Source organism: Pleuronectes platessa, chromosome 4 (genome assembly GCF_947347685.1).
Source record: "Pleuronectes platessa chromosome 4, fPlePla1.1, whole genome shotgun sequence".
Classification (NCBI taxonomy): Eukaryota; Metazoa; Chordata; class Actinopteri; order Pleuronectiformes; family Pleuronectidae; genus Pleuronectes; species Pleuronectes platessa.
In genome coordinates this window covers 25,868,887-25,896,144 of record NC_070629.1, presented here as the reverse complement: position 1 = coordinate 25,896,144, position 27,258 = coordinate 25,868,887, and the positions used below count along the sequence as shown (strand labels likewise).

At 43.7% G+C, this 27,258-nt stretch overlaps 1 protein-coding gene across 5 annotated transcripts; it reads left to right on the top strand.

Annotated features, from left to right (window-relative positions):
- Nucleotides 1-1,527: 1,527 nt before the first annotated feature.
- On the top strand, nucleotides 1,528-25,284 carry LOC128438298 (atos homolog protein B). 5 transcript variants are annotated; one of them, XM_053420807.1, is made up of 11 exons: nucleotides 1,528-1,845; nucleotides 1,957-2,197; nucleotides 2,831-3,035; nucleotides 16,690-16,903; nucleotides 17,354-18,712; nucleotides 20,147-20,205; nucleotides 20,847-20,946; nucleotides 21,545-21,703; nucleotides 22,722-22,790; nucleotides 22,974-23,179; nucleotides 23,820-25,284. In XM_053420807.1, the coding sequence occupies exons 5-11, from the start codon at nucleotides 17,525-17,527 to the stop codon at nucleotides 23,971-23,973; spliced, it is 1,935 nt and encodes a 644-aa protein (XP_053276782.1). In that variant the 5' UTR covers nucleotides 1,528-1,845; nucleotides 1,957-2,197; nucleotides 2,831-3,035; nucleotides 16,690-16,903; nucleotides 17,354-17,524; the 3' UTR covers nucleotides 23,974-25,284. The 5 variants fall into 5 exon arrangements, with proteins under 5 accessions (XP_053276782.1, XP_053276783.1, XP_053276781.1 ...); XM_053420808.1 differs by lacking the exon at nucleotides 1,957-2,197; XM_053420809.1 differs by lacking the exons at nucleotides 1,528-1,845; nucleotides 1,957-2,197; nucleotides 2,831-3,035 and adding exons at nucleotides 11,645-12,332; nucleotides 16,337-16,467.
- The last annotated feature ends 1,974 nt before the right edge of the window (nucleotides 25,285-27,258 follow it).

The window sequence follows — 27,258 nt, the reverse complement described above, 5'->3', positions numbered from 1 at the left end:
CTGTCAAGTAAACACCAGGAGGCGCAAGACACTCTTCTAACAAAGGCACCTGCTGTGTGTTAGATGAAGACTTGACCTGTAAGGAATCTGTTGAAGTGATGTGATAACAGCTGTCACTGTATTATCCCTTTTCAGGAAACATGTATGGCAAAAGATAAAACTTCAGGTATTTGGTAAAACCACTTTTTTGTAGCTGAGCGTTTTTCCTCTCTCGTCTCGTATTTTGACCTACCAGTATTTTATATATATATATATATATATATATATATATATTAAAATGCTGGTCGTGTTGAAATAAGATATGTGTTGCATATGCTCTCCTAAACAAGGAGGATCAGTCTCTATTTGCAATCCTATAAAACACAATGTACATACCATGAGATAAATATACTATGATTGTGGTATTTCTCTGACGGATGGAACATTCTATGAAGGACTCAGCTTTCCTGTAAGGAAACATCCTGATAAAGTTGAATTGCACCAAAAACAGTAAAATGTAAACCATCTCAACAGTTTTTCGCTTTATTTTTGTGTTACTGTTTTACACATTTTTATAAAACCGATAAACACTAATGTGGAAATTGCCATTTAATTTTTGTAACCACAAGGCAGGCCCACTGGAGAGCCTTGAAATCCAACTTCTATATCCTGACATGCGGAACTACAGCTGATCTTTAAAATCTCTATACACATGATTTATTACATGTGTATATTATAAAATTATAAGGTATCAAATGATAACTGGTTTGGTGGAAGGTATGAGGTATGATTGGCTTTTCATTTCCTGCAATGCAGTGTATAATGCATATAACTATTTGAACTATGCAGCGATCATTGCCAAGTGCATCATCAGCATAAAGATGGACAAATGGTGAGGAGCAGTAGATGCAACATCTTCTGTTACAGCCCCTGAGCTTCTTTTATCTGCACCATACAGTGTGTGATCTCTGCAGGCCTCCTCCTCCTCCTGTGGTGTAATCAGGCCCCAGTGTGTTCTGGGTGGATGGGCGTGGAGCTCAGTGAGGCCGCAAAGCAATATGGGGATACGACGTGTAGCTCATCTATTCTTAGCTCTGTGACAACATGGCCCTTTCTGTACAAGCGGAAGAAAAGCAGGGGGAGATAACTGCCCATTTAACTACTGCATTATGTTGTTTTATTAAATGTCAGTAACTGATAAAGTTTTTGTTCGGCGCTTCTTCACTTGTGTGTTACGCGGTTTGTTGCGGATTTAAAAAAAAATCAAAAATGACAAAGTCTACAACAGCCTTTCTTCACAGTGAAGGATGGGCGGGGAGAAAAAGCACGTGTACTGGGCGTTTCCTGGGTTAATCCACGGTCCAATCAAGGAGCGAGATTGTTTGAATAAATCTGCATGTTTTAACTACATACTTATGCACCGGGCGCTGATTGGTCGAAGGGAACAAGGGCGGCCAATCGGCTAAATGACAGGCCGCTCAGCTGGGCCGCGAAGCCCCGCCCACTTAATATATACCCTGGCAAACCCCGGAAACGCCGTAGCTTAAAGGGCCAGAGGAGGAATTCCAGAAACAACGGAAACAGCTGCGAGCACGAAGAGAGAAGCGGAGAGAGGAAGGGACGTGGACGGCACAGCCAGCGAGAGATGTGGGGAGAGGACACTGAAACTGTCCCGTTGTTTTTTCACCCGTCAAATCCACGGCTACGAGCGGCTAACGGCTTTTGGTTTGGCTCCAGAACCGAGCGATAGCTACCGGGGACGTGACAACGCAGCAGAGAGGTGAAACATGAAAAAAGGCCAAACACCCGGACGCGTCATCCAACACCGTGTTTTCCCCCTCCTGACTTCCCCGGATTCCCTGTGAGGTGAGTCGGCCTCTGAAAACCACCTTGAGCCAGCTCGCTCCTCGGTAGTCTCCTGGCATTTGGGGGGGGGGGCTTTACTAACACAACGGCTGTCCTTGTGGTGTCAAGTAGATGTTTCACCTCGCGGGACATCGTCAACGTCATTATCTGTCTTTGTCAACGTGAGCGAAAGAATGAGTGGAATCCAGCCTGAGCCAGCTGATGTCCTGCCAGCAGCATCTTGCAGGGTGTAGGGGGGCGTTCCCCTGCTTTGTCTGCTCCCTTTCCTTTATGTGTGTGTGTTCGTGCATGCACCCTGTGATGGTGAGGGACGAAATGATGGAGGAAATCCGTGCATCGGTCCCAGTCATAGGTTTGTGTCTCGCGTGCACATCAAAATGCATGTCTGAATATTTGATTTTGATTATAATTGCAATGCACACAGACACACTCCTGCCCTCTTGGGATTGTGCAGATCTGGGCTGTGCAAGGAGGATGGAGGCTGCATCCATCAGCAATAGTGTATTTCTGTGAGATTAGGACTGTATCCCAGTCGGTAGAGTGAAGGTGATCACTGTAAAGCTTACATGGAGAAAGGATAGCACTGGGTGGTATTGTTCCCTTGCTTTGCATTATGCAATGATGATGTGGGCACTGAACCCTCGCTGCAGTATAAAAGACCTATAGTGTGTTGAGAGTCAGTAATTGCAGTGTTATTACACTCAGCTGCAGTGCACTTCCTCCCATTGTTGTGTAAGACAGGACATGGTGGCATTGACATATACATTAGGCACACGTGTATATGCAGTCAACCTCACTCTACATCACCCATACAGCACACGTGCGTATGGCAATCCACCAGCTGTCTCATGCATGCAAAGAGCAGATTTCTGCACAAACATGCACCCAGGCAAACACACACACACACATTGATGCAGCAAATCCATCTGCAAGTCTAAATTTTTGTCTGGTTTTTTTTCCTCTTGTCCTTGCCTTGGTCTGACAGTCACACCCCCCTCCCCATCTCCCTGTCTGCGAGAAACCAGTGGGCTTTGTCCTCAGCTGAGTGTGGCGTCATGCAGATCCTTGCACTAACCAACCCTGCAGGCGAGGTGCATGTTGTTCAGCGGGACCTGGGTCTGGGCTTGTCCTGTGCGCAGTCACACAGTTCTTTTTATGCTATGAAAAAACAAGATGGACTGTCTGTTCAGGTGAGACAAAGAGGCTGAGAAAATGTTCTTACATCAGAGGAGAAGGGAGGTAGAGGGTAACAAACTCAAAATGTACAATTAATAATATATTCAATCTCAGTTTGGTCATGAGTAGCCATGTGTTTTCTCAGGGTAATATATAGAGCCACCAGTGCCTTGTTAGGCTGTTTAGATTTGTACATTATGGCCGATATGACGCTAACTTGTGACCTGTAGTACTATAAGATCCCAGTCTCTCCTGATTCTGTCTGAATAGATTAGGCCCAGACTAACAGTGTTACAGCGTCAGTCAAATGTTGGCCTGCAGTTGGCTCCTCTTGCCTGCAGTTCAGCTGCAGTGTACAGTTTTATGCACGCGTAGATCAGCTGACAATGTGTGACATTAAGGGATCTGAGCCAAAGGACGTCATTAAAGCTGTCGTCCTCTGTGCACCCAACCAATGACGTTTGACCAACTGGATTCTAATTCCGTAACTCTTGTGTGTTTCTAGCTTAGTATTTATGGTGCATGGTTGCAATTCTCCTTTTTTAGCGTCTGTACCTGGCAGCACTTTGTGTGTGTGTGTGTGTGTGTGTGTGTAAGAGGTAAGTGGGGGATGGCTATTAAAATGCTTTGAGCTGATGAAGGCTTGTTGTCAGCCCTCCAATGTGTCTCTGCAGGATTTGATGTCAGAGATTACAGATGATTATGTGGGTTAGATCCAGTACTCAACAATGCTCTGGGGCAATATTGATCTCCAGTGTGTGTATGTGATGGCGAGTGTGTACGTGCACATCTTGTTTGCATCCACATGTGAGCTCATGACCTCTCTTTTAAATACAAAGATATTTCCCCATTAAGGGTTACACATAAGGTGAGAGAAGGAGAGCTATCCACTAATGTATAGTCATGAAAGCATTTGTATGTGATTGCATAAACACAAAGCCACCACAATGACCCAGTGGTGACTCATAGACTGAATAGAATCTAGTCTATTTCTTGTTTGAAAAGACAGAAATGCTACCCTTTCTTAGGGGCTTCTCTTGAATGTCAGTGTAAGCCTTATTGATCTGTCGGTGCTGTGTGTTAAAATAAAGACACTCCTATTCACATGACGCAACACTTATGAAAGATCATCTTTATGTCTTTTCCCTGATTCCCTTCGATTCGAATGGTAGAGTGAGAGTGATGCTGTTTGCCAGAAGATACCTCGGCTCAGTTCAGGGACGTAACGTTGGCAGGTCGAGATGAAACGTCAAATTAACAAGAGGTCGGGGTCAAAGGGCAACATTAACTGCGAGCGTCTCAACGTTATTTCCACCTTAATGATAACCAAATGTCCTCACACTCCATGGACTGGAAAGGAACGCCGCCATTGTGAAGATGTCCCTCTGGTTGTGACTTCTGCAGTGTTTCAAGGCGATAAAGCAAGGCATCCTTTTTTTATGTCTGAGACCATGCATGTTTTAAATCACGTTTTCACTCTATTTAATCACAGCTTATACCCGAGCTCCTAAAATAGCACTTGCGCAGCTTCGACTGGTGCATCCTTTCACCTTTGACTTAAGACCCTCACTCTGTTACCTCTGCTCTTTACACGTCACACACACAAACCTGCACACTAACTAAACCCAGCTTGAGGCTTACCATTGAAGGTCACTTAGTCTACTTAACAGTCTGTCAGTAAGAGGAGCTAGTTAGCCGAGTGTTTTGAGTATTGGCTGTGGTTAATAACATGTTTTTTAGGGCATGGAACGGAATGCCAATACATTTCAAGGATGCTTTCAATATGTGAGTATCTGGAGATTGTGTCATGTGCTGTCTGGATTTACTGACATATAAAAATAAGAAAAAATAAGGTATGAGGTGAACCATATTGTCAAGGCTTTTTACTGTTTTCTTTGTGTTATTAGGTCCAATCTCAGTTAATCAATCTGAGTTTTCACTGGTGTACCACCATGTATGATGAGGCTGCTTAAGCCAGGATTGTATATCAATTTTCATATATTGCTTCTGAATAACATTTTTGAATGAATAAGGGAAAATGGAGCCACAAACCCATAACTCAGATCAGTGTTAGTACACATTGCTTCATTGAGGATCATTGCAGTTGTAAAACCTGCAAAATGGAGAGAATTGACGTGTACTAATCTGAGGATTTAGAAATCTCATATAAATCTATTTTCAGACACAACATCCCTAAATAGGTCCAGACATTTTCCAGAGTTTGCCTTTCTCATATGAAGAACGGAGCAGGGCTGCTTTTCAGGGAAGAATCATTATTAACAGCAGGAAAATGTCAAAATATTCAGGTGAGGGCTGGGAAGAGCAAATGGGAGGAAGGATGTGATGTATTCTGATACGAAGGGGCCTTGCATGAGAAACGCACCCACAGCACCCCTGGATAATTTCAGGGAAATGGCGGGGCTTCAGTGCTTGTCTGAAAGCAGCCTTAGAGAGATTGCACTACTTCTTTCACTTCCTTTACTCTCTCTCTCTCTCTCTCTCTCTCTCTCTCTCTCTCTCTCTCTCTCTCTCTCTCTCTCTCTCTCTCTCTCTCTCTTTTTCTCTCAAGTTTAATTTATAGTAGGAAACCAGCATCAGACAATCTGGAAGTTTCTGTCCTGTTTAGTACTCCATCTTTGTTCAGTAGCAGTCTGCTCTGCCTTATCCAAACACAACTGACAGCAGACTTCCCCAGAGGATGATGGCAAGGTGACAGTACCACCTGCTGAATAAATCAGCACCGTCTGACATTACACCCTGAGAGGCCAAATTAGGCTCTGTACAGTGTTTGTATGTGGCTGTGGGAAATGACAGTTATTAGCACTTATTCACCATTGCATCTTTGTGCAATATGTGCATTTCAGTAACAATCTTTCCCATCACTAGTAAAATGAGTATAAATAAGAAACAACCCCTTGGGTATTGTTCATACCACTAAGTGGACTGAACGTAGCCTGAGCCAGTCTGTTGATATACCTTCCATACAAAAACCAGAATCAACGAGTAGATGCTGGAAAGCAGATGTGTCTCTTTGCATTATATAGGTCAACACAGAGCTTATCAAGCTAAGACCTGTTCCCTCTCTGCCCCTCTCCCTCTCGTCCTTGTCTTGCTTCCTCTGTCCATTACTCTGCACTATACGGTCATTTGTCTCGCTCCCTTCATACAGCATCAAAGCTCCCCATCTCTCTGTGCTGCTTTTATTCCCATCTCTCCATCATGAGGAGGCTGACAGTGTATGACAGCATCAGGCTTTCGCACGCACCATTTGTCACTTAAATTGACTTTTATAAAGAATGAAAGAATGTTACCCTTTGAAAACTGTAACACCCACTGTTTGATATTAATTTATCATATTGTTTAACATACTGGATTTGCCTGTTTGGATAAATAAATAATTAAGCAGTAACGACCTTCAGCAAAGGATCCAACATGTAGAACTTTTTGACATCAGTGCGTGAACCTGAACTGGAAGTACATACTTCAAGGGTTCAGTGGAAACCGTCAGTTGCCCAGTCATGTTTTTCCTGATATAAAAGAACGCACACAATGGTGTGTTTCCTGCAGGCCTGATTGCATCAGTATCCCTCGTCCTCCCAGAGCGTTTAAAAGCCGTGGTGTACACAGAACACCTTAAAGCAATACAGGGCTGTGCATGCGTGCGTGTGAATTTGTTTTCCACAGTTAAAGCGTTAGTGAAGTGGGTGCTAATCTTGTGTTGGGCGTACATACAGAGGATGCCGTTTCTTTTGTGGTTGTGGTTCATTGTTGTGCTGAAGTCAAGGTTTGCGTGTTTAACTGGCTGTTCTAGTGCCAGTGAACAACCTTAGCCTGAGCATTATTGACTCAAAGGGATGTATTGTGCCACTCAACCTGACTGTGTAAATCAGAGATATGTGTCATTAATAGTGAATGTTGACCCTTCTGAACTGAATTCTCCTTCATGCCCTGCGGACATTGAAATTTGGTGCAGATGCTCGATAGGCCAAATCACCACCAAAAACACCACTGTACATGTGGATCTGGCCTAAGACTCAACCACAGAACAGCAACTCTCCTGGTCCCAAAGCTTCTCGTTAATAACTGCTGCTTAACGACTGCAAGCGGGTGTGTATTTGTGTGTTGTTGTGTGTTTGTCTTGGCCTGATCTCAGGATTGACCCCGGCCAGACCTCTCGCTCTACCCTCCACCCTGTAATGTCTACTAAACCAGAATGGATGAGCCATTCTCTAAGTTGTGTGCTCATAAACACAAGATTTCCTCGAACTTCATGGTCTTATCTATAAGTTCTTTGTGCGTTGTTTTTTTTCTCACTTCCTACTCACTCTGGTGGAAAATGATCACACAGCAACAAATGTGGTTATAAATGAGCTTGAAACTACTTTTCTCTACCATCCGCTTTTTCTAGTTAATAATAATAAGTCAGGTTAGCTCATCATATAGAGACAGTATGCAACATAGCAACTTTTTTCTTTCCCCTTTTACCGGCCAGATGGCAGGCTAAACTCCTTTCACCCGCTACCAGTCGAGTTTCAACCACATGCTGTGCAAGTTCTCCAAGCATGACATGGGGGGGGAATTGATTATAGAACTGAAAGAAGATGCACAAGAAACAGTCAATGGCCAGGAGAAGAGAGGAGGAAGCACACATACACACACAGATATGGGAAAAGACAAGCAGCTGAATACAGGATGAAGAAGTGACAGAGAGAAAAAGGACGAGAGGTGCAGAAGGAGAGTGAGCGAGCTTTATTTCCTGTCCTCCATGAATAGGCAACATATTTCTCTGGAACATTCCATCCTCTGAGCTGGCCCGGCCTGTCACCAAGACTCAGGGTGCCACTACTCCTCCCCATCTTCACATTTCTTCCCAGTGCACTCTTGTATCTTGCTTTTCTGATTGCACATATCAGGCACTGCTTCTTTTTTTTTTTATCTCTTATTACTTTTGAGACCGAACCTCCAATCCTGTGAATGGAAGGAATAAATGTAATCAGAAATCCCAGGATAGACAAAAGAAAAGTTCCTGCACTCTCATAAGCGAGTCAACTCTCCGTTCTGCTGCACATTGAATTGATAAAGGCTGCGGCACACTGGAGGATAATCTGGAATTGCGTGGCCGTTCCTGACTAGAGGACTCTGGGACGGTTATCTGAACAAATAATCCAGGAGTGTGGGGGGTTTACAAAATGATCTTAATGCTACAGATTGAGTCGAAGTCTCTACGGGTCAGTAAGGACTGAAGTCCAGTTTCAGGTCAATCTTGATTCAGCTTTTCATCGAGAGACATCAGTGTAAGGTCACGGAACAACAAATACAACTTATTTCAGGAATACTTTATTTGGCTGTTCATGTGTTTTAAAACGGGCAAAAAAATAGTCTATATTCAGGGATGCAAATTTTCTGCATCTGCACAATTTAAACCGCGGACAAAATCATAAAGTTAGCCTGAGGTTTTATAGGTCCAATATTAGCAGCCAATTTTCTGAGATGGCAAAGAGCAAAGGACAAACACTGAGCAGCCAAGTAAAATGATTTTACTCTAAATGGGCTCTCTGTCTCTTTTAGGCTTGTAGAGCTTATTTATCAACAGGCAGCTGGTCAAACATGCCATTCCACTCACAGTTCATCTCACCAGATTGTTACTTCGACTTAGAAATGTAAATATAAAGAAACCACTCGGGAAGGGAGAGTATCTACAGAATTTTGTTATCTGGTAAGATTGCTGAGGGATTTTGAATGGGGTTGCCGTATAAACATTTATACATAGATTTTTACAGTAGATGGGCATTTTATTCCCATCTACTGTAAATGTTGAATAGAAAGAAATATCTCAGGATGAAAACGCAACTTTTCTGACATTTTACAGAGTTCAACAGTTTATGACAAAGAGCAAGCAGTAGCTTTAAATAGGGCTTGACAGCCTTTTAAAAACACATCTTATTACATTACACATAATTTACACACAAGTTTTAGTAAAAACAAACACATTGCAAGTCAACACAGCATTGGCTGCAATTTCCTTGTAAATATTAGCTGTGAAAATTGCTGCAGCACATTTGAGCTTTCCTGGCGTTGCTGTGTTCCCCTCTGGAACACACTGTACATCTCCATGTGTGTACTACTAACACACTCTCCGACACACACAGAGGGATCTACGTCTCTTTAAACACGCAGTATATTCTTCCCAATACACAGACACACACTTTCTTTTCCCACCCTTCCTCCACCTCTCCTCTCTCTCTCCCCCTTTTGTTCTCCCCCTCCCAGAAGAAGGAGGGTGAATTGGACCTTGTTTTCGATATCTAAAACTGCTCAAGGAAAACTGTGACTAACTGATTGTCCCAAGGAGGTTTTTGGGGCTGGTGGAGTCGAACTGAAGTTTTAAAAAGCTGTGGCTGTTTATTTAGAGCGCATGGGTAACCCCCATTTCCCCCGAAAATAGAAAATACAGCTGGTGTCACTTTGAGAGGCCTCAGAAAATAAGGCCTAGTGTCTGTGTCTTGTGACGCGGCATTACACGTGCTAGGATTTAGAATCCATCCTGCCGCAGTTTAAAAATCAGGATTGCATCAATGCATGTGCTTGATGGAATGTGAGTGAGTGAGTGTTTTCAATGCTTCTTTCTACTCAGCTGCACTAACAGCGTCCTTGAATAGAGGAGGGTCTTCAAAGAGAGGGCACACCCCTTTTCTCCTAATATGGAAGGCCACGCAGGCTCTTAAAGGTGCAGAAGTGTGTGAGTGTGTATGTGTTTGTGTATTCAGAAACACAAGCTTTTGAAAACAGTGCTGCTTGCGAGCAGAAAGTCTTCTTTACACTCCGTGTCTTTATTAGTAAGTTTTTCCGTCAGAAGCAGCTTATTAGACAGGAGAAACTTAACCTTATTTCAGTGTCACCCTTGAGAGTTTGATTTCCTCTCTCTGTCTTCCCTGTCTTCTGTCTTCTACCCCTTCACCACCCCCCCCCCCCCCCCTCCTCCCTCCCCTCCTCTCTATATATTTGGAGGTACGTAGCCGGAGACGTGTCTTGTTTTGCAAACCTCCTCTCTGCACACTTTTACTGTTCACACGCACTCATCAAAACAAGTGTGCCATCCTCCTACACACATCTACAAGGACATGTATGCAGAGCTGAAGCAGTTGGCTGATAAATCCATTACGTCGGCAGAAACTCAATCAACAATTGTTTTGATAATTTTTTTAAGTTTCAGTCACTTTTTATTCAATCGGATTAAGTTTTCGACCCTCAAATCTTATGGTAGTAAATTGAAAACTCCTTCTGCCTTACTGTGATAATGTTGCAGCTCAGCACCAACTCAACTTTTCATCCTGTTTTGGAAACAAGGAGAAAAGGAACTTGAGACGGACTCAGATGAGGATTTAAGGAAAGACAGGAGAGACAGACAGTGGCGGAAAAAAACAGAGGCAGAGAGCTATCAATAGTTTTGTCTCGAGTCAACCCTGGTTTCCTATATAAGGATAAAGCATAACAGGGTTGCTGTGTCTGTACCAACAAGGCCCAGGCAGAAGTGGTGTGTTAAATATCTGTTCTTGACAACCTGGTGTGTGCACTTTGACCACACCACGCAGTTGAAAATAGTTCTTGCCTCGTCAACATGCTGTTCCTTATTAGCTCACAGACGGCAAGATATACAGTACACGGGTGGATGAGGGCTGCTCCGGGTACTGAGCTGATAAACTTTTTCACATGCACTTCATTCTCTATCTGCAACAGATAAGCTGCCTGCTGTTGAGCTTGTGTTGGATATAGATACTCAAGCTGCTTTCAGACTGAAGTCCTAACATTCTCCCGCCTGACATATGCCGGAGTGGCTGTGTCTGAGAACGCAGATGTCTGAGTCAACTTTTCCTGCCAACACCCTAAGTATTGAAAATTTCTCGAAATTTACAGCGGGCACGTTGATGATGTTTCTAACCCACAGCAGATGTCAAATGGTGAAAATTCAAAACAAATATCATACTATGAAAAAGCTTCACCATATTCATAGAAGACGCCGACTGCTGTTAACAAAAACACGTGATTTTCTGTGTGGAGGTTATACGTCATGTCTTGCTTCCCGCTCACAAAACCCAGGAGCCACCCTTCGCCTGAAGATGTCTGACCAGAACAATCTCCTGCTGCATTCTTCATTTGTGAAGGCCAATTCTGGAAAAGGTCTGGATCCAATTTTCCGGAGTTCCTGTCTAAAACCACTTAAACAGCAAAGGAAAGGGTGGTGGCTGAAACGCACAGATGTTTGTATCTTTATTCTCTGAGGTGTTAACGCCTTCTGTTGTAAGGTGTCGTTTTCTTGAAGCCCACACACATACACAACTAGAAATGTGGCTGGTAAGCAATATAAATGTTTTACGCATAACTACTATGTACACAAAACAGGCTTGAAGCTGCCATTCAACACACAAACACAACAGGGAAAGTGCTCTTCAGTCCGGTTCCTCTTCAGAACAGGCCGAGCAGGGATGAATGGGCGTGGTTTAAACTCGGCCACGCCTCCCCCCTCCTGAATCCCTCCCCCTGAGCTGACCCCCCCCCCCTTTTATGTAGCCAATTAGCTGGCGGTATCTCCCCCCCTACCCTTTTCTTTCCCCTGTATGCCTTCACTGCTGAGCAAAGCAAAGCACACCTTGCTCTATCAGCTGAGAGGAAACCGACAGAAAGAAAACACACACACACACAACGAGGGCGAGAGAGAAAGAGGGTGGGACAACGAGAGGATAGAAGGGCCCTGAAAGTAGATAGAGGAAGAGAACGAATGGGAGGAGAGGAAAGGGGGCAACGCTAGCATGTGGAGTGGCTTTTGTATTCAAGATATTTTGGAGGGGCACGAATGAGAGAACAGAGGAGGGGGAAGCCCGAGAGAGAAAAGGAGAGGCAGGGGAAAAGACCAAGACTGGTTGGGGGGGCTGGGTGGAAGTTGCTGAGGGGGTTTTGATTTGTGTATGTGGGACTGAGGGTGGAGAGAGGTAGACAGGAAGAAAACAAGATTCGGAGAAGGAGAAGACAGCTATAGTGCCGGGGTACCCTGACTCAAACAAGCAGATGGAGGCAGGACGACGTGACATTTCTCCGTCTGTCTCAACACCACCTCTGCAGGAGGAAGGAAGAGAGTCAACAAACCAGAGAGTGGAGAGAACGAGAGAAGGCAGCCTGACCCAGTGGACGTAGAAACACAGGAGGAGGAGGAGAGACAGAAAAGCCAGCGCAGCCACACGTCAACAGCCCACAGACGACAGAAAGAGGAAGGAAGGAGGGTGAGGCCGAGAGATACAGTCCATCTTCTCAGGAGGGTGAGTGTCACAAGTTGCCCTCCTGTTGATTGCTGTCACATTGTCAGCTGAGCTATGGGTGACTCAACGTCTCCTAAAATGGCCACATGAAGAGGACATACTGTATAGACAGAGGAAGGGAGGGAGGGTGAGACAGAAAGGGACCCCGTGTCAAACAGCATTCTCAGCAACTATGTCACTGAGCCAGCTTAGTTCAGTCTGCCATGACTCCCCAGCCTCAGCACTGTGTGTGTGTGTTGGTGTGTGTGTGTGTGTGGGGGGGGTGTAACGTTGCCTCGCTTGATCAGGTTTATCAGTTTCAACCGACTCAACCTCTCTCCTTCCGTCACATTCTGTCTTTCTTTGCTGCTTCCTGTCTTCTGTATTTATGTGACACACACACACACACACACACACACACACACACAAATACACACAATCAGCTGTCATTTAACCCGCTGTCTCAGTGAGCAGTGGCACACTGACATCAGATTTCAAAAACTAGTTGGCTCCTGCACTCTAATCAACAGGTGATTGTTTTGCAGCACCACTTGGCAACTTTTCTTGAGAATTTGCACATAAGTGTGTGAGTGTTCATCGGCCCCCAGGCACAGGCCTGGGTGGGGCTCCGCTTAAAGCTGATGAGACAATCAAGGCAGTTTGGGAGCTGCTAACCTCATGCTGATGCTAGCAAACCTCTGTTATAGGCTGAAGGCCAATTTTACGTTGATTAGATGTCACCCAGATTTGCCTGATCATTTGCTGCTAAAAGTACGCCTGGTGAAGCAAAAAATAAGATTGTGAAAATACTTTTTAGATTTTTTTCAGGGCTTTTCCACCTTCATCAAGAGGAAAGTAATCGTGAAACAGGGAGAGAGAAACGGGGGAGACACACAGCAAAGGGTCGGGACGGAACCGAACCCATGGCTGCTGCAAGAGATACTCATGAAATGATTCAAAATGTTATTACAGTATTATCCCTGAATGGGAAGAAGAACATATTACAATTGTTGTTTTACTTTGCCACAATTTGCAACTCCATTTGGTGTATAAGGTATAACATAATATGAGTCAAATCTTAATATTAAAACAAACAAGCAAAGTAAATTTAGACATTAGATTTAGACAGTAGTAAACAGAGCAGCTGTTCTCCCATGAACTATTTCTAAGGTGGAGTAGAGCAAATGTCTAAGAGCACACAGAAACAAAAATGAATTATGCAGTGGCCGCATCTGTTGCTCTTCTGATGAGAAGAAGAAACCAAAGTTACAAGTTCTTGTAAAAGTTGGTTGTGTTTCTCCCGTGGTGAATCTCGTGTGATCCTAGTTTCTGAAAGAGAGCAGGCAATGGTGTTTTTAATCCTGTGCTCTGTGTGCGCCTGTGTTTGCATGCGTCATCTGGGTGTTGAAAGTATATGGGCTAAATGTCAGGGCAGCTCCTGAGGATAGATGCTGGCTGTGAACTCTGCCCCCTCCACCTCCATTCATGTCACTGAGAGCTGCTTTCTGGGTCAGAGCTACCATCAGCAGCGCTCCGAATGGAAAGTGTGTGTTTACAGTGTTCACTCCAATAAGTGATGATGCGTCGCAGTCTCACAAGCTCTTTATCAGCCCGTTGGCCTTTTACCACCGCTTGGAACGCCACCTCTCTCGTGAAGCTGCTGTAAATCAGCTGACCCACGACTGTTAGCCTTTGACTTCCTGACTGCAGTCTTCCTTGACCTTAAGGTGTGTTTGTGTCATATTGACACACAATGGTGCTTTTCACAGGCGTGTATGCATTCATCTGAAAACACACACATGCATGTTTTAACACACCTCAGCCGATAAATATCCTACTTGAAGGCTCCGCAGCAGGTACAGTCACAGGTGAAGGGCGTTGGTGTTTCTCTGAGGCTTTAGTTTCACTCCACTATGACATCTAGACACCATATCCTCATGAAAAACTGTTTCCAAGGCAGTCATCACAGTGTTGACATTGCTTGTATCCTGCTGTGCATCTTAATAGGAAGAAGCTCGCCATTCATTGTCCCATCTCATTCTCCTAATTATTGCAGCTATCAAGTAATTATCCAGGTTTGATTATTAGCTAATTTTATTTGAATGTTTTTGTAGGCATTCATTTTACTTTCATCGTGATCTGGAGCAACGCCTGGGCCAAGGAACACTGGACTGTTTTTTTGTTGTTGTTCTCAAGTAAGCACACGTCCCCAGGAACCTGAAGCCTTTCCTTGGGTGAAGCCAGTGTGCCCCCCCCCCCCCCCCCCCCCCCCCCCCCCCCCGTGCCCGGTGCTGGACTCAATCTGAAAAGGGGTTGGGAAGCTTCTGCAGATCAGAAATCCAGTGGGGTTTCCTAAAGGAGCCTTTGGGTTCTCGCAGTAAGCTGTGACAGAGGCATAGGCAAAACTATAAATACTCACCCGCTGACTCCTCTCCCATTCCTCCCCATCCCCCCTCTCCCCATGTCCTCCTCTGGGCACTCGCTCAGGAGACTCAACCTGTCCTCACGGGGACAAAAACAAGAGGAAGATGATACTCTTTGTATTATGTTGACTGAACTCTCATAGATAAGTGTCGCTGCCTATAGTTTGTCATTTAAATTAATCCGATATGCCTGTTTGACTAGGAAAGTTCGGATTTAGCTGTCAGGAGTCCTCCACCCGGAGAAATATTAAGGATGGTGGGGGGTGAAAGATCTGCAGGTCTCTATATCTTCTGTCAGGATATCTCTTATTCTTCGTTCAACTTAAACAGATGATCCCTTTATTAATGTTCAAGTTGTTGACTGTATAACTCACCTACTTTGATTGTTGCACAGATTTTATTCAACACCAGGTATTCAATATTCATCAATAATTGATATGTCAATCTAGTGGAAAATGTAAATGAACAACGCATTAATTACATTCAACTTTTCTCACTTCCTGCTCTCTTTCCTCACACGTGATCTTTTGACCTTTGTCATCATTTCTACGTTAGTAACTGATCTCGTCCTGCGTCATAATGATTTCGTCAAAAGGAAATACAAAAATGTGAAGTAACTAGATGAACCAGTTGCGTTTCTCTCAATCTATTACCTCAAGGAGGTTATGTTTTCATGGCTGGTTGTTTATGTGTCAACAGGATTTATGAAATAACGTCTGAACCGATTTCTATGATACTTTGTGAAGGGCTGGGGCCCACCTCATGGAAGAACCCACTGTATGTTGAAACTAATGCAGATAAACAGGCAGATGCAGGAAGTTTTTTTTGCTTTCTTAAACATGGAGAGATATTGTCCCATTTACATTTCAAGCTTTTGGTTGCCTTGGAAGTTTCAATCAATGGCCAGCTTCAGGTTAACAGAACACAGGCTGCACAGTGTGTTATAGTCTGTGAGGCCATTTTCTTTTGTGTTTGCAGATAATTTCTTGGAGGAGCATCTTTGCCAGTCCTGCCCCCCACCTCTCTCTCTTTTTCTCTCTCTCTCTCTCTCTCCGTCCATGACTCTGTTTCTTTCTCTCCGTCTTTGTCGCCATGCACAAAGGAGCTGTTATCCTTGGGCTACTGGTTGCCAGGGCGACTGCTAGCTGTGACAACCTCCCCACCCCACATTCCCAAGTTCTGGTCCAAGTGGGTCGGAAATGACCCACTTCTCTTGACCTGTCACCGATCAGTGCCAAGTTAACGACAGAAGAATCAACTCTCGGCTCCATCAGGGGCTCCTCCTTTTGTTTCAGTCAGAAAATGAGAATAATACTTCTCCCTACCTATTTGTTGAGTATAAAAATGAGGATTAAAGACCAGTAACTTAAATATTGACAACCGAAGTTGTCGTGTTTGCATGTTATGTGTGCTCTCAACTGCGGCGTGTAAAGATCTGAGAGAGTTTCTGAGGCTTTTTTTGGTTTGGGTCATTTAAAATGTATACATCAGTATACAAATCAGCCACAAACGGTGTTTGTCCCATGTCAGTAACTGTTAGTTGTTATAAAAACAGTCTGACAATTGTCTTGTTTTAATTTTTATGTGTTTCTGTCTGTTAAGATATTTTGGGTGGAGTTACCCTGTAATGATGCCATAGCCAAGCTACACCCCAGGCTTAGGTGACCGAAGAGGGTGTGTCTGGCTATCAGCCAATCGCAGAGGCAGCCCCAGTAGAGTAACATCCAATTCTGGTGAATAAGTATTTCCTCTCAAGAAACCTCCTCATTTACTGGAACTCCGCCCCTCTGGTTAGATTTATCCCCCGATGATTTGATCAAAAGTATTTTTTAAACAAACAGTAGATAATCAAATTATGACCCAACTGGTTGCTTGAACAAGTTGATTGTTAAGACTTTCAAATTCTTACTAATGTATTTTCTAACAAACCACCTTTTACTTTCATTTCTCTGCAGGTCATAGCTCCTGTGCCCACCAACTTCACTCCTGCCTCCTCTGTGGTCTTTGCTGTTTCCTGGTTCCCTATCTTGGGATGTTGGCGTTGTTCTGTGGCAGCTGCCATGGAGATAGACGGGTTCCTTTTGTAGACCATTTCACACACAACTTCCAGATGTTGTGCCAAATGCAGCTTGTCCACACGGGCAGAATTAGACAAGGACCCGCACAGAGGTGAGATACAGATCTTGGGCATTATATATTCTTAAATTAGAAATGAAACACAATAGGCTTATGTCTTTCCTGCAGTTCACTGTCATATTAAAGCAATTAAATAGCTTTATTTTCATACTGCTTCAAAGCTAGAACTTTGTAAGAAGGAATTAGTATCTTATTCTCCCGCTGTTGTTGTGGCAAGAGTACTGTCTCAGGGCAGAAATTGAAGTTATGACATCACCTTAAGGTCAAGGAAGACTGCAGTCAGGAAGTCAAAGGCTAACAGTCGTGGGACAGCTGATTTACAGCAGCTTCACGAGAGAGGTGGCGTTCTAAGTGGAAATAAAAAAGGCTAACAGGCATTTTAAATGTGCATTGGTTTGTTGCACATATCCAAGTGTCAAGACAAAAGTGTGCTATTGCTTGAAAGGAGTCCTTAATAATAAAACTGTATTTTGTTCCCATCAGGTGCTGTGCAGCTCAACTTCCTGTTTCACTGTGTTTGACAACATCACAGCAGGAACTATAGGACTTCCTATTCCTGTGGAACATCTTGCTCTGCCTCCTGGCACTCCCAAGGACCTGCTTGACCGGTTGCACAAAACTTAGTCAAGACTCTTGCCCTCCAACATCGCAACCATGCGGCACATTCACGTGGAATTGGCCCACAAAAAGGCTCCATCAGAGCTTCCAGCCCGCGAGGGAGACCTGCCTCCACCGACAGCACCAACACAAAGCATAGACCCTGGGGTCAGACCGGGGGCGCCTAGACACTTTGGTCAGGAGGAGTTGCGGCTTCAAAAGGTCTACCAGCTCTCCATTTTCTCCCAGTTGGGGGGATTTTCTACCTCCACAGAATCCAACACTGATACTCAACAGAGACCTGTCCGGCTGGGTGTGAAACGGGGGCTAGAGGAGCCTCAGTTGACTTGTAAGCATCCTCACCTGGGAGATGCCTCTGATGGAGAGGACATGGAGGGAGGGGTGCTATGTGGGCCAGTACCAGCTGAAGATGTTGGGATAGGATTAGCAACAGGTCCTAGTGGGCCTGGTTCTGTTTTCTCTTGCACACAGATGGAGCACAGGGACTCTGAACTGGGGCCTTTACCCAAATCTCCTCCCCTCTCCCCAAGCCACACCCCCTCCAGACGCCCTACTCAGCACAATCACGATAAGCCCATTCCTGATGTATTTGCTCCGCTGTCACCTAAATCGACCCCGATGTGCGACCAACATGGGCGTCTCTGTGACCAGGGCCACTCCTTTGGAAGCTCCGCCAGGACTGAGTCTCCTAATGGGGGCCGCACACCCACCTTCTCTCTAGGCAGCCCTGGACATGACAGCTGTAGTAATGGCTCATCTGGAGGTCAGCCCAGCCCCCACATATATGAAATGTCCACATATGAAACTCCCAACCCTGCCAGTCCCACTAGCCCCCCAGGCCCCTTCTCTCCCCCACACCACACAGAGCTGCAGGAACCAGGGGAGGCAACCGAATGGGAAGTTGGACTTGAATCCTCCCCACCTGAGCGAAGTGCCACCCAGGCTGCCTCGTCCTCCTCTAAAGGCCTGGCTCCCTGGGAGAAAACGCCCAGCAGTATTGGCCACCGTATTTCCTCTGGAGGTCCCTGGCCGGCCAAAAAGAGGCTGCTTTCCCCAACCGACACTGGCGAGTCGTGTTCAGAAGATGAGGGACCCTCCACATCCAAGAGAAGCAGGCTGTCACTTCTGGCTCCAGGACCTGGTCCTGCCTCATGTCGCAGCACTGATGCCAAAGCTGCTCCGTACTGGAACCACCTGCTGCCCTCTGCATGGGACCGGTCTAAGGTAAGCCCACTTACCGCCACACATCATACATGTGTTTTTGCATCGGCCTAACTCCTCTACAAGCTAATGGCTAACATTTTATGTTATGCTACTAGACTGTAATAACAGGACAACCATGGTGTGATACTACATATTCTAATACAAATAATAGTTGAGGAAAACAGTTTTCAGATTAACGGCTAAATTATTTAATTTTCTAATTTATTTCTCTAATTAACTGCAGCTAGAAAAGAGGCTGTAGCAGATTTTTATCATCCATTTAAAACAGCATGTGGACATTTACATGCAAATAACATGCTTTTAAGCCTCACAACATGAAGGCCCTTTCTATACGGTGGCCTCTAAGACTGTGAATATAGATTTAAGAGTAGTTGTCCAAAGTCGGGTGGTTGATGGTAAGACATCTATGAGCCGTGACCGTCCTGGTAAAGGGGCCAAGGCGTAAATAAAGAGGAACTAAGAGAACAAATAAAAGAGAACAAATAAAAGTAAAAGAATGAACTGATGGCCGACTCATCACGCCACACTGGAACAGGCTGAGTAGCTCCAGAATAAAGCCCATTGAGGGAAGGTCAATTGTTCCCCCACACGAGTGTACTGTGTGTGTCTCTCTCACACACAAACACACACACACATATACATCTGGCTGTAAAAAATGGTTCTGGAAGTGAATTGGCCATTTTTTAACAGTGGTTGGCCAGAAAGAGCTTTGAGTGTGTGGGTTTGTGGGATGGGGAGCGTGCTCATGGTCACAATAGGGTTCACCAGCTCGACCTCATACAGTTGTGGGATCATTATGACGAGAGACGTTGAGTGTTTGTTTGAGGGAAGCCCAGGGAGAAACGGATAGATGCAAGACAGGCTCAAGGACACAAACTAGAGAGACATAGAGGGGCAGTGGAAATATAAGAGCAAGGCAGTCACAGGTGATAATTAGGTAAATAACAGATAGAAATAGATATTTTAAAGACACAGAAAGGTAAGAGGGGATACTATTCTGAAAATGCAGGTGTGGTTTTGATCGAGTGTGATGAGGCGACCAGCTGACAAAGACCTCCGAGCTCTGTAGAGAGCCAGTGCAACCGAGGACCAGCTGATACCCAAAAGCTAACCATGGGTGAAAGGTTCGCTGGGAGCAAATGGCCAGCAGGTAGCGTAGCGTCGGCTGGTGACGGGTCATCTGACAGCGTGGTGGCCTTAAGTGTGAACTGCAGCCTGGAAATGGGGAATGTTTGTGCGCATGACACAGCGTCCAGTAGTCAGCACTCAGTAAGTAAGAGGTCATATGAAGTGCCCAATTACGAGAGATGCACAGAAAAACCCAGCTTGACCGTTATTTTGAATATTCCAAACTTTGTGCACACTAAGGGAGGAATTGGAATATACGCTGACAAAAACAAATAATTATATTTCCTTTCTTCCCTCTTTCTCTAGACTGCCACAGACTGCACAAGATCAGGGAGACGACTGAAAAGTGGGCTGCGGTTAAAAAGGTGAGTCATGGGTTTCCCAATCAAAACAATAACAAAAGACAGCGTTTGGTGACTTGAGGTGTGGGATCATGGGATGTCTCCAGCACCTATCCCCTCGTTGAAGTGATATTTCTCTGTTCAGAACTCCTTCAGTGTGAATCTCTCAGGAATTATTGTCAGCTTGTTTCGTTGATAACTTAAGATCCTGACATCAAACAACTAAAATGTAGTATTTCGTTAAAGATGTCCTTTAAAATGACCGGTATCCTAAAAGTATATTGTAGGAATTTGGCTTAAAATTTGATAAAATACACCATTTGAGCCAGATTTCTCTTATTTTGAAAATTGGAAAAATACAAATATACAACTTCTCTCATGCGTTTGTCACTTTAATGCAGAAAAGTTGCATGTTTGACCTTTTAAGTGTAAGCACATGTGGAAAGATGAGTTCAGTTCAATGAAAGATCGACTGCAGGGAACACAGGGAAAGGAGGTGGGAGTCAGGGGAGGTTGTATTCTCTTCTAAATGAAAGGGTTTTGTGTCTGGACTTGAAAACCCAGACGCGCTCACAGGCATGTGACATTTCGGTTAAAGCGAAATTAGTGTAATCTCAACCGCTAACCACCGGTCTGTTTTGTGTGTTTTCTGTGGTTATATTCAGTCGGCAGCTGCGCAGCGGCAGACACACAGACACCGGACGCTCCACACGCTCCAGCTGGCCCTCATCCTCCATCAGCAGATCACTACTTGGCAACTTTGAGGTAAAAATTTTAACTATCGCTTTGACAACTTCCTGAGGCGCAGTTTGCTGCAGGTCAAAGATAATGCAGCAAATTAGAAATGCAGAATCCCGTTTTTATTTTATTTATTTCCAAAAGCTAAAATCAAACAAATTTAATCCAATAACAAAAAGCCCGTGGTTGCTTGTGTGTCTCCCCATGTCACACTTGCACTGTGCACAATTTTAGGTTTTAGTCTATAATAAGCATGTCAAGTGTGTCTTTAAGAAAGATTTTATATATTTTGATCATGTTGCATTATATTGTCAAGCTTTTGCTGTTTTTCTGACTCTGTCCTGAAAGAATTTTGTTATAGTCCTCCTCTGTTGTTAAATGTGCCAAGATGCTTGTCTGATTGTTGCAGAGCCTCACCCAGGATTACAAAGATTTACAGTTAATCCAGAAAATAAGATAAAGTCAGAATGACTCAGTTTACATATTCGAAAACACTTTATAGTGTTTGATCCCTCAGTGTTGCTCATTCAAAGAAAAGCCTCCTATTGGCTCACACATACAAAACTACTTTGGTTTTCAATTAAAGGCTCCTGCTCATCTCCATGCTCTTCCCTTTGTCGTGCAGGAGTCCATACTGAAGGGACGATTCTCTCCGTCTGGCCGGATCGAAGGCTTCACTGCAGAGATCGGGGCCAGCGGCTCCTACTGCCCTCAGCACGTCACCCTGCCTGTGCAGGTCACGTACTACGACATCTCCGAGCACAGCGCTCCCTCGCCCTTTCTGGTCAGTCCTCGTCTGTGTGCATCTGCCAGATCTGGTCTGTTTGTGTGTGTGAATGGTCAGGTGCACTCTTAGCCAGGCATAAACAATAAATCAAACAAACACTCAACACTGTTTATCGCATAGAGCAGCGTTGTTTGCTGAGTATGAAAGTAATAAAACCACTGAAAGGAAAAACAAAAGCAAGTTAAAGAATAACAACCTAAAACAAAACCAACTGGAGAATTGGCCTGAGCAGAGTTGCTGTTGGCTTCCTCCTTCAGAACCAGATGTAAAAAAATATGTAATGCGTTTTCCCTTTTCCCCGTTTAAATGATAAAACTTTTGCCACATCATAGGACAGATGTGGGAGAGATGGAGCTCTTTGAACTGTTAATTACACTTAACATAATGTGACTCTTTGTGTAGCTGCCTGCATCATAATGTAGTATGTATTTTTAGAGTCGGTGCGCTTTCATTTTGGCCTTTGTTGCGTTTTTGATGATGAATTGTTTCGCCTTCGTATGAGATCATCACTGCTTTCACTCTGCTGCTCATGCCAGTGATGTGACATTCACAACAATCAGCTTCTCTTTGTCGGTTCTTTGGGAAGAGCGGGGGGAACAAAGTCGTTGGCTACTTGAGACGTTCTTTTTATATTCGTGCCCATATATTGCCGCCCTCAAGCCATGCAACTGGCTTTCATGTGATTTCTGTCGCTGAGAAGGGTGAGGAGGGAACTTATCGACACTCAGTCTCGCAAGTAATTTGGTGCTGTTAGGACACAAATACAAAAGGAATTTCTAAGTTTGATTCTGATCCAAATCTTACTCTTTCATATCATTAGCCAAGTGATGATTTCATACATAAGCCATGAAATCTGTCTCCCTTCAAAGAGCCAAACTGCACCTTTAGCTCGTATTGTTGTGACATTAGGACATTTAATCTAGATCCTGACTCTGGAGCTACAAAATAGTATTTCATTAGTACTGTAACTGAGATTGTTTATCGAGTGCCATGTTTCTGTCTCTCGCTCTCGCAGGGGGTGATTTCCCTCGAGCCTCTGGGAAAGAAAGGATATAGCATACCCAAAGCAGGGACCATTCAAGTGGTGAGTTTGATTTGCTCATTCTTTGCTCAGGTTTCATATCATTTTTTCATCTGTGCCACCACAACATTTAATTTATGATGTTAGACATGTTGATATTGTGATCCTCATATTATAAGGGTCAGGTACATTTTTAAACCTCTTATTGTGAAATGCTGACTTTGGTCTGACATGTTTCTTCCCCAGACCTTATTCAATCCCAACAAAACTGTGGTGAAGATGTTCCTGGTGACCTACAACTTTGGCGACATGCCCGTCAATCACATGACCTTCCTGCGCCATCGTATCTTCCTGATGCCTGTGGAGGAGGGGGTGGAGGGGAAAGGCGAGGTGTCTCCAGGGGGCGGAGCAATAGACAGGAAGAAGATTCTCTGCTACCTGATGCATCTCAGGTACGGATGCTTTACTTTTCATTCCTGAGTTTCTAATAAGATTATTGATTTGAAGCGTGTAAGCGACACAAGAATATATCAAATATATGAATATATATATATATATGTAATAGTCACTTTTAGTGCTTTGTATATTCATGAGATTTTTTATAAATGCTTGGAAACTATTGGCAGTTAAATTCCCTTGTACCACCTGTAGGTAAATATTTTTGGGAAATGTGCTTATTCACATTCATGCCAAGAGTCAATATGAGATGATTGACTTCACTCGGATGTTTGTTCTGCAAACACAGAGTATTCCAGCCAGCAGCAGGTTAGTTCAGCTTAGCATAAAGACTGGAATCAGGGAGGAACAGCTAGCCTCGCTCTGTCATTGCTTCCAGCTTAGAAATGTTATCTTTGGACAGAGCCACACCAGCTGTTACCCATTTTTTTCAGCTTTTTGCTTAACCAGATAACTGGTTGCTGGGCGAGGCTCAGTATTAAATGGAAAGATATAAGTGATATGGATTTTCTCATCATACTCTGCAAAACAGCAAATAATTGAGTCACAAAATTTCCTTTACAGCTCTGTTTCAGTGACTTGAACAGTAGTTGTTCAGAGTTCCGCTGACACTGCTCTCGTTTCTGCCCTTCTCAGATTCCAGAGCTCCAAATCTGGGAAGATCTACTTGCACAACGATATCCGGCTGCTATTCTCCCGCAAATCCATCGAAGTGGACACGAGGATCCCTTACGAGCTGAAATCTTTCACCGAGGTGCCAAGAAACCCTAAATACTCCCCCCGCGTTTGACCCCAGCTTGACCCTTCGATCCTCACGGACCCTCCTGTGCTTCCTAAAGAGGAGGGAGGGAAACGGACAGACTGCTAGAATGATGATGGACACAAAACTTGATTATGACTGGATGAGATATGTCACATGCACACAGGACTCGCATGCACATATCACACTCTGTTGGTCATTGGAAAAGTCCCACTTTTGATGCACGTATTCTCCGTTTTGCTAATTCGAATCCAGATATAAACTGTCACTCAAACAAACATGGCATTCCTGGTATCTTCCATTGACTGAAAACATTTAAAAACGGAAATATTTGTGCGGGAGCAGTGGAGTTTGCATGCAGTCAAAAGCAGGACTTTTTCAACACCCGAACAAAGACAGATACACACAAACACACACTCGCACACCAAATCCCACGATCACAGCACATACCACACGGCTGAAAACGCCTGGGGGCGACTCTCTGAGTTCAGTGTTAACATGCATGCCTTGTGACTTAAACACCTGAATTTTCCTCTAGTGCCGTATCACACTGTCCTTCACTCTGCCTGCAGCTCCGACCGCCTCTTCGGACCAATCAGTTCCACAGCTTTGGATTTGACAAAAAGACACAAACAATGAGCACATCCCTGCTTGTTGGGGGATGATGATGATGATGATGACCCCCCCAGCCCCCAGCCCCCAAACCCCCACCCTTTGCACACTCACACACTTTCTGGGGATGAACAGGGACACGAAACGAGAGAAGAAGGCGAAGGGCGGAATGGGAAACGGCCATCTTGATTGGATGTTTGATCATTTGACACACAGTAAAAACTGCACCAACACGATTTGATCAAACTCAGGACGTCCGTTACAGAATAGATTTCTCCTTTTTACCATTTCACTTACAATGGTACAGACCACTGTGAAGCAAGAGGGTCATAGCATGTCATGAAAAAGAGGGGAGCTCAGTTCATGCGACGTAGCCAGACTGAGGGACACTGTGCTCTTTTCTTTCTTTTTTTTAAATGTCTTTTTTTAATTCTGTTCAGAACACTCTGACGTCGGAGCAGGAAAGAAAAAAGACGAGCTGTAGTATTTTTAACTTATGTTTTTTCGCAAATGTCTTAATAAGCAATATACTGCACAAAGTAGAGTGTGTTTTTCAGTCGGACGAGCTTTCTCTCTGAAGGGAGGGGGGAGAGAGGAAAGCGGAGAATAGAGAGCGAGGGAGGAAATGCAGGAGGGAGGGAGGGATGAGTGGGGAGGGAGGGGTAATTTAATATGGGGAAAAAAGTCTATGTATATTTAAAAGAATAAACTCTCACGACTAGTGGGTAACGCCTGTGTTTGTTGTTGTTTTTTGATTGACAGACCACATCGCTGCTGACGCTGCAATTTTGGCTTTCCAGCAGATCTCTACTGGCAAACATACTAAATCTATTCAGTGGACTGCTCACGAACTGTTGTGTTTAGTAGTTACTCTTCCAGTCATGGCTGCCACGACAATGTCTGGTACAAAATATTATCTTATTCATCATTATACGACAGGTTTGGTTTTTTAATGTTCATCTAAAAGAGACAACTTACATTAATTCATATCTTTACTGAAGTCAAGCTTTTAAATGTGCCTGATTTTTCCATGCAGGCTGGTTTTCATCTGTAGTCCCTGACAAGTTGAGGGTGAAACATCCAAATAACATATAGACACTCGTTTTAAATTCAGAACATACACAGACAGATAATTAATCCATGACATGTGAAAACCTGGTAAGTACAGGGAGATCGAGGAAAAAGCATATTAAACGAAACACACACGGAACAATTTGTGAAATTAAACTGAAAGAGAAAAATGTGAATTAATATGCAAAGGAAAGAAAACTGGTTATTAATTATTGTTTTCAAATTTGAGTTGCTTATTCCTCGACTGACCCACTCGGACAACAGGTCACTCAGCAGAGCTTGTACCTCCAGTAACGGTCGTATCTTGCAACGTTAAAGGAAGTGATTTCATTTCTGGATCTGTTCCTTTGTCCACCAAACTTTGAAACCACATTTAAACCAGCCAGACTAAATGACTACATCTGCACACACTCACAGAAATCAGTCTCCTTATACACGCCTGTTCTTTTTCATCAAGATCCATGAATTGTTCTCTGACAAAATTGAGAAAAAATTCAAAACAAATTCTGTCTCACAATGTAAAAGAAGGGCTGGATGGATGGATCCTAGATAAAAAAAAGCTTTGTGGGCCACAAAACAGTTTTCACAAGATTTATAAAAATAATAATAATTATAATAAACTAAAACATCCATGAAAGTAGTGGTAGTAGTACCCCTTTAGATCTATTCAAGAGTTTTCTTCAAAACAGAGTGTGTCAAATGAATAATTGTGTTTTAATTTTTCACCCCGAATCAAGATAAGCAGCTAATCGGTGTTACACCACAATGTTTTATTTCCAGTGTTTATCATCTGAGAATGATCTGCATTGAAAATAAATCAATAACAAGTTGACAAAGAAGTTAATGTTCCATAAAGGTTATATAAGCAGTATATTTACAGTACTCTTAACATGAGCTTTTCTAACCAAGCAAGATAAAAAGAAAAGTGAAGACACAACGTCAGATTCTGATTACACACACACACACACACAAAATGGAGGAGGCAGCTGATGAACAGTCACAAACACATTTCTGTGTGCAGAATGTTTAAAATCGGAGGAATCTATTAGTTATAAAAGTTCTTCCTCCTCCGACCTCGGCTGCTCCGCTGAAACTTCTCTGTGGGAGGAAACACAGTCTTTGGTGGTTCTGAGCCATTCTGAAAATATCTAGTCACTCAGCCAGTGTTGCTGAAAAAGGAAACCACGTTAATAAATGTCCCACTGCTGAAAATACTGAGGAACATCTATATATATGTATATAGATTTATATATATATATATCTAACCTGATCCTGAAGTGGCAGAAAAATTACTTTCCACGAATGAGGTCAGACTATGCATGTTTTTGAAAACAATATATATATATATATATATATATATATATATATATATATATATATATATATATATATATAATAACATTTACATAATATTATACATAGAAATATACAATATCAATTATAATCATCAACTGAACTAACACAATTTACAGTCATAGCTTTGGTAAGGCAATGCACACACTCATCAAACCAGTTCCTCTGTGACTCAGTCTCTCCAACACAACCAAATATGCCCCCCCCCCCCCCCCCCCCCCCCCCCCCCCCATGAAAAGAGCAGATTTTCAGTTACTGTTCTATTGAATACTAACAGTT

Coding starts and splice junctions, on each gene's coding strand:
- LOC128438298 (XM_053420806.1), top strand. CDS start 17,525: ATGCGGCACATTCACGTGGAATTGGCCCACAAAAAGGCTCCATCAGAG. Junction 18,713..20,146: donor CTGCATGGGACCGGTCTAAG/GTAAGCCCACTT, acceptor CTCTTTCTCTAG/ACTGCCACAGACTGCACAAG. Junction 21,704..22,721: donor GCGCTCCCTCGCCCTTTCTG/GTCAGTCCTCGT, acceptor TCGCTCTCGCAG/GGGGTGATTTCCCTCGAGCC.